General features: G+C 38.2%; 1 protein-coding gene across 1 annotated transcript in view; it reads left to right on the top strand.

Moving 5' to 3' along the window:
* Positions 1-10,241, top strand: part of LOC127453547 (small conductance calcium-activated potassium channel protein 2-like) — a 103,881-nt gene extending 93,640 nt beyond the window's left edge. The window contains exons 8-10 of the mRNA XM_051719975.1: positions 1,422-1,549; positions 5,896-5,965; positions 8,902-10,241. Coding sequence (XP_051575935.1) covers positions 1,422-1,549; positions 5,896-5,965; positions 8,902-9,234 — 531 coding nt within the window. The 3' untranslated portion in view covers positions 9,235-10,241. The remainder of the gene's footprint in view (positions 1-1,421; positions 1,550-5,895; positions 5,966-8,901) is intronic.
* The last annotated feature ends 2,206 nt before the right edge of the window (positions 10,242-12,447 follow it).

Genomic DNA, 12,447 nt, shown 5'->3' with positions numbered 1-12,447 from the left:
AGGCCACATCCACACAAACACATTTTTGTTTGAAAACGTATTGATTTCACTATGTTTTCTCCTTTCATCCACACTGGAACTGTTCCTACACTGAAAATAGAGCGTTTCAAAAACAGACTCAATTACCGTGTACTTTGGAAAACGATGATGTTAGGAAACTGAAAATGGAGTTTTCAAACAAAAACAAATTAGTGTGGATCTGGCCATAGTCTGGTCTGAATTGTATTTTGAATTGTATTAGCAGTATTTATAATTACCTAGATTAGATTTATCTAAATGTATAATAGGCCTCGAAAAATATGGAGTGGCATATTCCAGAAAACTCCAGTTATAGCTGTGAACACCCCACCATCATAGGATTAAATTATAACAGGTGACATCCTTCTCCCTCTTTCATTCTCTAACTTGCCCTATCTCTGGTTCTTCTCATAAATGAAACCTGCATTGAGGTTTGCACACAGCTCCTACTCTTGTATTATTAAATACACTGACCACTGTTAATTAATTAGTGCTATATGGTGCTAAATCCAGAAACAGTGTTTAAAAAAAAAAAAGCCCAGTGCTCCCCTATGGCTGGAGGGACACTGTCAAATCAGTAGCTTATTAAAAGCGGAAAGTCCTGTCCTCCCTCCATTGCCCACCGAGGATGTCATTGTTCTTTCCCTCATGAAGCAGCATCTCTTTGAAGTCCTCATTCATTTTTTTCTCAGCAGATTTTATTTTTTTATTTTTTTAGTGCCATATCTGAGATTTGCAGAGCATTTGTAGTTTCAAGACATCTCCACAGGAACTTTCTATGTATAAGGAGGTCTATAAAGGAAAAAATCTGGAGTTAAAGGTATAGTTCACCCAAAAATGAAAATTCTGTCCCCATGTACACACCCACATGACTTATTTTGTTCCATGGAACACAATAGAAGTTAGGCAGAATGACAGTCTCAGTCACTATTCATGTTCAATGGATGGAAAAAAAAAAAGATACAATGAAAGTGAATGGTGACTGAGGCCAACATTCTGCCTAACTTCTTTTGTGTTCCATGGAAATAAAGTTGTTCGGGTTTGAAACAACATGAGGGTGAGTAAATGAGAATTTTAATTTTTGGGTGAAGTATCCCTTTTAAATACACTCAAAGATTTGACTTGAACCACAAACCTACACCCCCTAATACAAGATTTACTTCACTGCTTTAATCCTTCACAAAAATTGAAGGACAGCAGCTGTAGACATGACTCTCTCTTTTTGGGGACCACTGGTCTGGGGCCAGAATTGTGAATAGACATGATTTGGCAGACGTTTGAGACTGGTGTATGCAAGTAAGTGAGAGTGCATATTGGCAAAGCAGAGGTTATACTGTGATTGCTTTTTCCTGAGCTGGCTTTTCTGTTGCTAATATGGTTGTTATGGCGACATATCTCCTCAGATAAAGAATGCAGCGGCAAATGTTCTACGAGAGACTTGGCTGATATACAAGCACACCAAACTGATGAAGAAGATTGACCACTCCCGTGTACGCAAGCATCAGAGGAAGTTCCTCCAAGCCATTCACCAGTGAGAAAAATGACCTCACACAGACACAGAGCTTTACACAACAAATTCACCCAAACCTGGGACATAGCAACCATTACAAACGGTGTGAACCAGAGCCATCAGGGTACTGTAAATGTTGTCCTGGGACGAATGATGAGGGGGGGGGGCCTCTGTTACAGGGGTTTTTAAACTGGGGTCTGGGGGCCCCCAGGGGCCGCAAGTGGGCGCTTGATGGGGCAATGACATTTTTTTACGAAAAAATATTTTAGAAAATGTAATTTATAGGGCAAAGTTGTCTTGTATATTTTGTTTGTTAATGCAATTTGACCTAAATTTACATAATTTCTTATATGACATTGTTTCATTTTTTATTTCTAAAGACTGGTCGAAAATCATCAGATTAAACATGACTATTTTATTCTATGAAAGATACACTGTCAATTTAATACAAAGTAAAAAAAATATATATTTTTAGGATTTAGTACAGTGCCAAATATTTAAGTTTGGAAACAATCGTTGCATCATAATATCCATACTTCCCTTCTATATAGTATGCCAAAATCAGTATGGAGTTGTTGGAGTAGTCCGAATCCTCAGTATTCATGAAGCAGTAAGCGAGAAATACCCGAATGACCTACTGTTTCCCGTGAGATTCTAAGTGCAGATCGACTGGACACTTAACAATCCCATAATCCCTCGGTAGCTGGGGTGATGTCACGTTCAAAACACAGTTTTTATAAGAACGGTGGTAAATCGCGAGTCTGATGGCTTTTCTCAACTGTATTACTTGCATGCATACTTAAAAGAGAAGTGCGTCCTTCATCAAATACAGTACATACTGTGACAGTATGCAGTTTTGGACGCAGAGAATGTTTTATTTATAATATCAGTTATTATTTTACTCAGATTAAAAATATGTCTTTTTATGCATGTACTGTACTGCATACAGTATATATACTGTTCATGCATAAAAATATATAGCTTTCTTTATATTTTAGGAAGGGGGTACCGCTCAAGGGTATCATCATATTTGAGGGTGCTTGGCATCAGAATGTTTGAAAACCTCTGCTCTATGGTTAAGTGAGAGGGGGCCCACCCATAAAAATTTTGTCCCTGGCCCCTTTCATTTTAGAGATGGCCCTGTAGGGACATGACCCCACTTTTAGTTTACCTCTACCACCCTTATATTTTAAGAGCTTTGTTTTGCTTGGCCACAGTGGAAAGAATAGAATTGTAGAAGTCTGTGTAAAAACAGCTGTGTAAGAGCAAGCTGAATGTCTGCCGACTGGTTAATCAGCAGTCGACTTAATGAACATAATCCTAATATGGCTAGCACTCACTTACCTGCTTTTCAGCAAATTAGTTAAGACTATAGAGCAAATGTTATGTCATCTAATTAATATGAATTAATATGAGCCAAGCTGATAAGTTTTATATTGTACCTCCCACTTTTTACATTATTCATACGCCCCTGCCAAGCCTAATTTATATTCTCACTTTGAATTACACACACATACTGATGAACAACAAAAGCTATTGATTTACCAGCATTGATTTATAGTTGGTACTCTACAATGTCTTTAGATATTTTTGCGTTGGCCTGCTAAGTGAGCTTTAGTGTTGACTATTTGAACTAAAACCACACAAAAAGCATTTGAAGTGCTTCACATTTTGGCTGAGTGGCTAGTTGTGTGCTGAGTGTGATTGTAGCAGTTTGCACACCTGACCTAACTGCACAAAGAAGTTGTACCTGAGAGAAAAACATGACAATTTCATACACAAACAGCAACTTCCTCTGCTAACTCTTGCCTATAGGGGCCAATCAATCTAGTCTCACAATTTTTTCATAAGTGTGAGAATGATGGATTTAATCACTTTAAATGTGTTTGCTCTTCTATTTAGTAGATCAGCTATCTTAAGCTTTTAATTAGATATGATATTTATTATGTAACATTTTTTTTATGAGGCAGAATCATTTATTGAAGAATTTCTTCACATTTTAGTATTTTTAGACCCTCCCTATTGGAAAGTCCAGCTTAAACCACATGCATTTTTAACTGGTTTATGCGGGTTAGTGCTGCTTTGGTGCTGGTCTAGCACAGTGTTTCCAAACCCTGTTCCTAGAGTCCCCCAACAGTACACATTTTGGATGTCTCCTTTATCTGACACACCCAATTCAGGTCAGTCCTTGCATTCCAAATGGCATAAATTGGCCTCCGAAGGACACTTAGAATGGAGAACAATTATGGCCACGATGTTGGAGGTCATTCCCAACCAAAGTGCTCAAAAATAGCTGCTTGGAAGAGCCCTTTGAAATAAACCTTTCTTTAGGGTTTAAAGAAAGGTTCACACAAACGGACCTGGGCTGCATTTCCCTAAAGCACTGCAAGCTTAAGTTGATAGTAGAGACCACTGGCGCCAATAGTTTCTACGATCTACTTAGGCTAACGATGCTTTTGGGAAATGCAGCCCTGAACCAGACCATACATCATAACTCTGCATATGGTTTGCAAGTGTGTCGTAAATTAAACCAGCTGCACCTGCAAACACACTCTAGTTCTGTAAACTAAAACCTGTGACAACCTTTTTGTTCTGTGGTTTATAAAAGCCTTTAATTGTTATTATTAACTTAAAAAAAACTTATTTTGTTTTATTTATTTTTAATGAAACTGATTATTGCTTGTGTTATTATACATCAAGTTATTTTATCTGTCATTGCAAAAGCAAAATGTTAAAATAAAAGAAGTAGCCTACACAGAGTGACATTTATTATTATTATTATTTGATAATTGAACAAAGACTACATTTGTTCACTGGTTAAAATTGTCTATTTAATATAATAACTAAAACAAATATTTATAAAACAAAGCTTAAAATTTCAAAGTCTAACGGTTGTAATGCATTTCTTTTTGCTTTGCATAGTTAAGCAAAATCATGTAAAAGGGTTTCTAACTGAGGTACAAGAAGCTCGGTACAAGTGATTTTTATAAGCGACGATAACAGCAACTCCTTTGGCTTGGAAAGATGACGTTGAAGTGCATTCTAAATGGTCATTATTTTTAAGCCCAATCCTCTTCAACACTCTGAAGCTCTCACTCTGAAGGGTAAAGCCTTCAAAGGTAGGGATGGATTGGCCATCGGGAGCACCAAGACTTTTCCTGGTGGGCCAGTCAAGTTGTGGGCCGATCGGGAACCTGCCAAGCGCTGCCATTATGTGACTTTTAGTGACTTTTTTATTGCTTTCCCCCACAGTGGACTGTAGAACAGAAAAATAGAATAGAATAAAATAGAATAGATAAAATAGTATGTGAATGTGTAAGTATACATTCCTTGTTGCAATACACATACAATACAATATAATATACACCACTAGACAATACAATTTGCAATATACAAACAATAGAGAACAATATACAATACAATGTGCTATATACAGTAGAGAACATATGCATAGCTTTCTTTCTGTTGTATTGCATGTATAGCCTATTAAGCCAATTAAGAACAAGAAGAGATATGAGAGAAAATAAACCACACTCAATTAGTCAACAGTCAGTTATAACTGGTTTTACACTTGACACTCTGTCCCCCTCACTTCTGAAATGATGCCAGCACCCCTGTCAAAATGTGTGCTGTCTGAGTGTCCAGGAACAATGCAAGGAAACACTAGCTGATGGACCAGCAAAACCATTCTTTTTACTTGCAAAATGTGCTGGTCAGCCATGATCTTTCTGTTGAATCTGGTTGACTAAGAAAGTCTTGCTAGTTAATCTAGTTAATAAACCAGATGGGGACACCAGCATACCCATTGATTCCACTGATAACATCCTCAGAAATTACCAACATTGCAAATCCATTGCCAGGTTAATAATGAATCCCTACTTGGGATTTTTCACTTGGCCGAGCTCTGGCTGCTTTATCAGCTTAAAGAGTAAAGACGGTTAGCTGAGTGAGGTCGAAATGTTAATGCTGTTCTCTGTCCCTGTGTGGGTACCTTCCACACACAGACTTATTTAAAGAACTCTAATCCTACTGTCACTGTATTGTTTTGGAACTGGCTGCCAATTTGAAGGGCTCCTTTCATATTAAAGCCTTTCCTTTAAAGACTACAGGAGAAATAAGAGAAATCCCACACTCGTGGAATCCTTTCCAATGCTTTTAGGATTAATGCTGTAATTGTGTATTCATCTCAGGGGATGTAAATTCACATTAACAACAAACAAATAAAGAAAACAAGCTGATTAAGTTAATTAGCCAGTTGTTGAGTTAAATTTGAGGGCTGTTGTAGCTAGTGAAATTAGAAGGAGATCTAATGTGCTTTGTGTTGCAATAATGTGTTTGTGTTTGTGTGTGTACCCATGTTTTTCTAGATTGCGAAGTGTTAAAATGGAGCAGAGAAAACTCAGTGATCAAGCCAATACTTTGGTGGACTTATCAAAGGTAAGACTACTGCAAACATCAGACATTACATGCTTCATACACATACACATCACAGGTCACAAATCAGAGCCCACGCATGTGCACGTTACATCTGTTAGGAAACAGTAGACACCCACACACACTTTTAATGACACTGTGTTCCCTTTCCTGCAATATTAACTTGCCCACATACACACATTATAATGCCCAAGGCTGCAAGTACATACACGACAACACAATACCCAGTGACACACACATACCTTTACTTTCCCAAATATATCTCAGCATTCAACTGTTTCCATGCTGACCCGTTTGTTTCTGTGGCTTTGTGTCTCCTAGCAACCTGAACAAGTGTTAAAGCAGGGATGACAGTGGGAGCGAGGAGACAGGGAGGGTGGGAGGGGAGAGAGACAGGAAGCCGAAGAATGACAGAAAATTGTGTTCAATTCAAGATATTTTTGCGATGTGCGTGTTTGTGCAATTTTGCTGAATGTACCTCTTGTGTGCGTGTGTTTGTTTATTCTATTTATGTGAGTCTCTTCATTTGTGATTTGTGAAAGAGAGTGAGTTGTCGTGTATTCCTGGAATGTGAACCATTTCTCTTTAGATATTTAGAGGGTGTAGTACAGTGTATGCTTGGTATGTCAGGCTCTTAGTTATTTTTTTGTAAGATTTATATGTGCTTTGTATTATAACATACTCATTTGTATTGCTTAAGATACTTTCTATCTCATTTTCTATCTGTCCATTTTTGAAGCTTTTTCTAAATATTCCTAAATTATTTCCTTAAAGAAATATTCTGGGTTTAATACGAGTTAAGCTCAATCGACAGCATTTGTGCCATAATGTTGATTTGGCACAAAAAATAATTTCAACTCGTTCCTCCTTTTCTTTAAAAAAAGGAAAAATCTGGGTTACACTGTGGTATTTATAATGGAAGTGAATGGGCCAATTCGTAAACATTAAAATACTCATAAGTATGAGTTTCAAAAGTATAGCCACAAGATGTAAATAATTTACATGTTAACATAATTTTAGTATGATAAAACCACTTACTTGTAAAGTTATATCCAATTTTAAAACTTCGTTGGCCTGGCGACATAACGCTGTAAACCTTAAAACAACTCTAAAATTATTATTTAAACAACTTTACAGCTCAAATAATACACAAGTTTTAACAGAAGTGCTTTTATAAAATTATAAGCTTCACATTTCTGCCTTTAAACCCTCCAGAAATTGCCTCACTGTACCTTGATTTTCCCTTTTTTCAAAGAAAAGGAGGGGCAAGTCAAAATATATATATATATTTTTTGCAGTTATCAACGTTATACCACGAATCCTGTCAATTGAGCTTAACTTGTATTGAACCCGGAATATTCCTTTAAAGGTGCTGTAAGAGATTTTTTAATAGAAAGGTATGCAAAAAACGTTCCTACTCCCTGAAAGAAATAACTGAAAGAAGTGTCGTGAGATATCTCGCTGGTCTCTGTGACAGCTCTAGACTCTGTAAACAGCAAACAAAAATGTGTCCGCGGGCTGCAGTCTCTGGCTTTCGACCTGTCAATCATTTTGTGCATTCTCATAGTATCATAGTTGCAGCGAAATTAACTGCCATTTTATGCCATGTTGTTCATAACAGTTGCCAGTTAATGGTGCTATTTTGCTGCTGTTGTTTTTATCAAACATTTCTGCACGATGTTTGGAAAGAGGGCTAATTCAACGGTTCAATCTTGTGGAAGTAGAATGGCTGAAATTACTTACAGCACCTTTAACTTCAAATTCTCCTATTCTTCCATGCCTTTTTTTCTCTGGACTACTGTACCATCTTTTTCATGTCTTCCTTACCCAGAGGAAAATTTTATTGCTCAGAGGCTGCCCTTTCCAAACTCACAGGGCTTATTGGAGATCGTAGTTGTTTGAATATAAACTTTGTCTCAGGTGTTTCTCCTAAAATTTCTTTGGAGAAAAAATTAGACAATTGTTGACATACACTGTAAAAATTAAAAGGTATCATTTAAGGGGAAACCCTCTGGAGATCCTCCAGGCACCTTTTCAATTCTCTGACAGACATACTCCTAGATAATGCAAGAACTCTGAAGAACTCTTAGGACTAACAGCAGTTCATTCAGTAACCCTGTCATAAGTAAAAAGCTTTGAGGCACTTTAAATATATCTTGAAGTTCCTTGAGGACCTAAATAGTATGTTGGAGTCTTCTTTAAGGGAGTCTGGAGGATCTCCAGAGGATTCCTCCGGCGCTGCATGTCAGGAACCCCAAATGGTGCCTCGAGTATTTTTTCATCTTGACAGTTTTCACAGTAAAGCTACAAAATGAATGTGAATAGCGAATATGATGAGAATTTTTTTTGTTAATATTGGAATCTTTGACTCTGGCATCTTTGCAAATCTGAAAAGTTAGTTAGTGACATTGACAAGGACTGTCAACTGTTCCTCCAGTAACCCCATTCTAAAGGAAAAGCTTTGAGGCACTTGAAATGTATATTGAAGTTCCTTAAGTACACAAAGATACTTGAGGTACCCTGAAAAGGACTCCTAGAGGTTCTTCAGAAGGTTCTGAGAAACCTCAAATGGTGCCTCGGAGATCTTTTTTTTTTTTAGAGTAAGAGGAGAGACATATGAGATTATTAGGGTCTTTTTTTTCTGGAGAAACATCTAACTTAAGACAATTTAAAGCTCTCCATTTCATCTCCATTTAATCTCATGGCTGTCTAGGAGAAAATTGAGATATTAAAGAGATCTTTCCTATGGGTATTCAATGCTTCATTCATTACCATTCTGCTCTATCTTTCTTCTGATCTTTCACACTATTTGTACTCTCTCCATTTTTTGTTGATACCTTGGTATCGTCATTGGCTCTATCTCTCCATCTGTCCTGTATGCTTTACCTTCATCACAGTATTTCAATCTAACCACACTATCCTCCTCTCTCTCTACGCAGATGCAAAGCGTCATGTATGAATTGATGTCAGAGCTGAATGACCGCAGTGAGGATCTGGAGAGGCAGATGTTAGGTCTGGAGCAGCGGGTGGAGCAGTTGACAGCCGGCTTTATCGCTCTGCCCGCTCACCTGTCCGCCACTCTCACTGCCCAGCATGCTGCACTTGTTCAACTGCTGCGTGAGCGTGATGCCAAGGTCCTGAGCCCCACTGTGCCCTCTGTGCTCTCACCCACCGCTGCCAACATGCCTCTAGCCAACCCCCCCTCTGGCTCCATCACCACCCTTGCCCAGCCCACCGAGGACAGCCCCAACACCAGCACCTCCAACTGCTGAGAGCGCTGGCATGGGCAGGGCCTCTGGGGTGGAGAGATGGATGAATAGTCAAAATAACGCATACACATAAAATGCACTGTAACTACAAGTATTACACAGCTTAACACCACAGAATATATCATGACGGAGGAGAGGCTAACATTTGCACAAATACCCTATGACAAAACTGCCATATTTCATGTAGTCCACAAGAAGGAGATACCTTACTGTTAACATGAATGTATACATTTCAGAAGACACTGACACATACATATACATGTTAACATGCATGGACACACACACACACACACTTTCTCTAATTTTGTCTTTGCTACCAAAGTGCTCTGTCTATATTTGACTGAAATGGACTAAAGTGTGAGTTGCAAATGAGGGACTGGGGTGGGCGGGGGGTGTTTAGAGAGATACAGATATAAATAATGAATACCTGAGAATGTTATGATGGAAAAATCATCATAGAAATCTGGACAGCACTTTTTTTTACAGTCTTCAAGAGACTGACAGCCATTTGAGCAAAGTATTATTACAAAGAGCGACGCTAAAGCCAGTCAGTTTCAGTCAGTACATTATAAAACCACCCCATCAAGGTGGAACAGCTGCTCACACGGAAATAACTGTAGAATGAGGGATTATAGTCATTTTCTGAGTGGAATTGCTTCTATTATAATGGTGTGTTGGAATAAGACTGTTTTACTTCTAACCCCATTTCAATGGAGACTATTTTGATAACTGACTAATAGTGACACCCTGTGGCCGGAATACTGAATTATATCCGCTTGGAATATTGTACAGTATGCTATTACTGAAACTTAGCTTTGTATCGCTCAGTTTTTTACCATTAATAATTACTAACGCAGTTATAGCTCATATTTAATATAATTATACAATATAATTTTTCTCATTCGTCATAAAAATTATGATTGCTGTACAAATAATGATTTTATTAATATTCATTATAGATAAGGGAGGTGCCGTTTGAGGTTTAAATTATTTTGTAATTTTATTTTACCAGAGAGAATTAATAAAGTATATATCTATACATGACTGTGTCTATGTGTGAGTATCTTTGTGTAACTGACAAGACCAAGCGAGTGCATAAAAACAACTTAAAGGGATAGCTCATCCAAAAATGAATATTCTCTTATAATTTACTCGCCCTCATGCCATCCCAGATGTGTATGACTTTCTTTTTTCTGCTGAACACAAAGATTTGTAGAAAAAAATCTAATCTCTGTAGGTCCATACAATGCAAGTGAATGGTGGCCAGAACTTTGGAAGTCCAAAAAGCATATAAAGGCAGCATAAAAATAATCCATACGACTCCAGTGGTTAAATCCATGTCTTCAGAAGCTATTTGATAGGTGTAGGTGAGAAACTAATCAATATTTAAGTCCTTTTTTACTATAAATATTCACTTTCACATTCTTCTTCTTTTGTTTTTGGCCATTCCGTTCTTTAAGCATAAGAATGGGCAGGGAGGAGAATATATAGTAAAAAAAAATAAAAAGGACTTAATATCTGTTTCTCACCCACAACTATCATATAGCTACTTAAAATATACTCTGCATCCGAATATTCATACTTCCCTACTACATATGGAGTATTATGTCCAAATCTACAGGATTCGAGAAATACCAGGAGGACCTACATAAGCTTAACGATCCCACAATCCCTCGGGAGCTGAGATGTCACGTTCAAAACACTGGATTTAAAAGAAACGCCAATGAATCGTGAGGCGAACTGCTCTTCTCAACTGTAAGTGATGTACAGGTGCATCTCAATAAATTAGAATGTCGTGGAAAAGTTCATTTATTTCAGTAATTCAGCTCAAATTGTGAAACTCGTGTATTAAATACATTCAATGCACACAGACTGAAGTAGTTTAAGTCTTTGGTTCTTTTAATTGTGATGATTTTGGCTCACATTTAACAAAAACCCACCAATTCACTATCTCAAAAAATTGAATATGGTGACATGCCAATCAGCTAATCAACTCAAAACACCTGCAAAGGTTTCCTGAGCCTTCAAAATGGTCTCTCAGTTTGGTTCACTAGGCTACACAATCATGGGGAAGACTGCTGATCTGACAGCTGTCCAGAAGACAATCATTGACACCCTTCACAAGGAGGGTAAGCCACAAACATTCATTGCCAAAGAAGCTGGCTGTTCACAGAGTGCTGTATCCAAGCATGTTAACAGAAAGTTGAGTGGAAGGAAAAAGTGTGGAAGAAAAAGATGCACAACCAACCGAGAGAACCGCAACCTTATGAGGATTGTCAAGCAAAATCGATTCAAGAATTTGGGTGAACATCACAAGGAATGGACTGAGGCTGGGGTCAAGGCATCAAGAGCCACCACACACAGACGTGTCAAGGAATTTGGCTACAGTTGTCGTATTCCTCTTGTTAAGCCACTCCTGAACCACAGACAACGTCAGAAGTGTCTTACCTGGGCTAAGGAGAAGAAGAACTGGACCGTTGCCCAGTGGTCCAAAGTCCTCTTTTTCAGATGAGAGCAAGTTTTGTATTTCATTTGGAAACCAAGGTCCTAGAGTCTGGAGGAAGGATGGAGAAGCTCATAGCCCAAGTTGCTTGAAGTCCAGTGTTAAGTTTCCACAGTCTGTGATGATTTGGGGTGCAATGTCATCTGCTGGTGTTGGTCCATTGTGTTTTTTGAAAACTAAAGTCACTGCACCCGTTTACCAAGAAATTTTGGAGCACTTCATGCTTCCTTCTGCTGACCAGCTTTTTAAAGATGCTGATTTCATTTTCCAGCAGGATTTGGCACCTGCCCACACTGCCAAAAGCACCAAAAGTTGGTTAAATGACCATGGTGTTGGTGTGCTTGACTGGCCAGCAAACTCACCAGACCTGAACCCCATAGAGAATCTATGGGGTATTGTCAAGAGGAAAATGAGAAACAAGAGACCAAAAAATGCAGATGAGCTGAAGGCCACTGTCAAAGAAACCTGGGCTTCCATACCACCTCAGCAGTGCCACAAACTGATCACCTCCATGCCACGCCGAATTGAGGCAGTAATTAAAGCAAAAGGAGCCCCTACCAAGTATTGAGTACATATACAGTAAATGAACATACTTTCCAGAAGGCCAACAATTCACTAAAAATGTTTTTTTTTTATTGGTCTTATGATGTATTCTAATTTTTTGAGATAGTGAATTGGTGGGTTTTTGTTAAATGTGAGCCAAAATCATCACA

The sequence above is a fragment of the Myxocyprinus asiaticus genome, chromosome 16 (assembly GCF_019703515.2).
Source record: "Myxocyprinus asiaticus isolate MX2 ecotype Aquarium Trade chromosome 16, UBuf_Myxa_2, whole genome shotgun sequence".
NCBI classification, from domain to species: Eukaryota; Metazoa; Chordata; class Actinopteri; order Cypriniformes; family Catostomidae; genus Myxocyprinus; species Myxocyprinus asiaticus.
The sequence above is the reverse complement of the archived record's forward strand: the minus strand, read 5'-3'. Positions and strand labels throughout refer to the sequence as shown.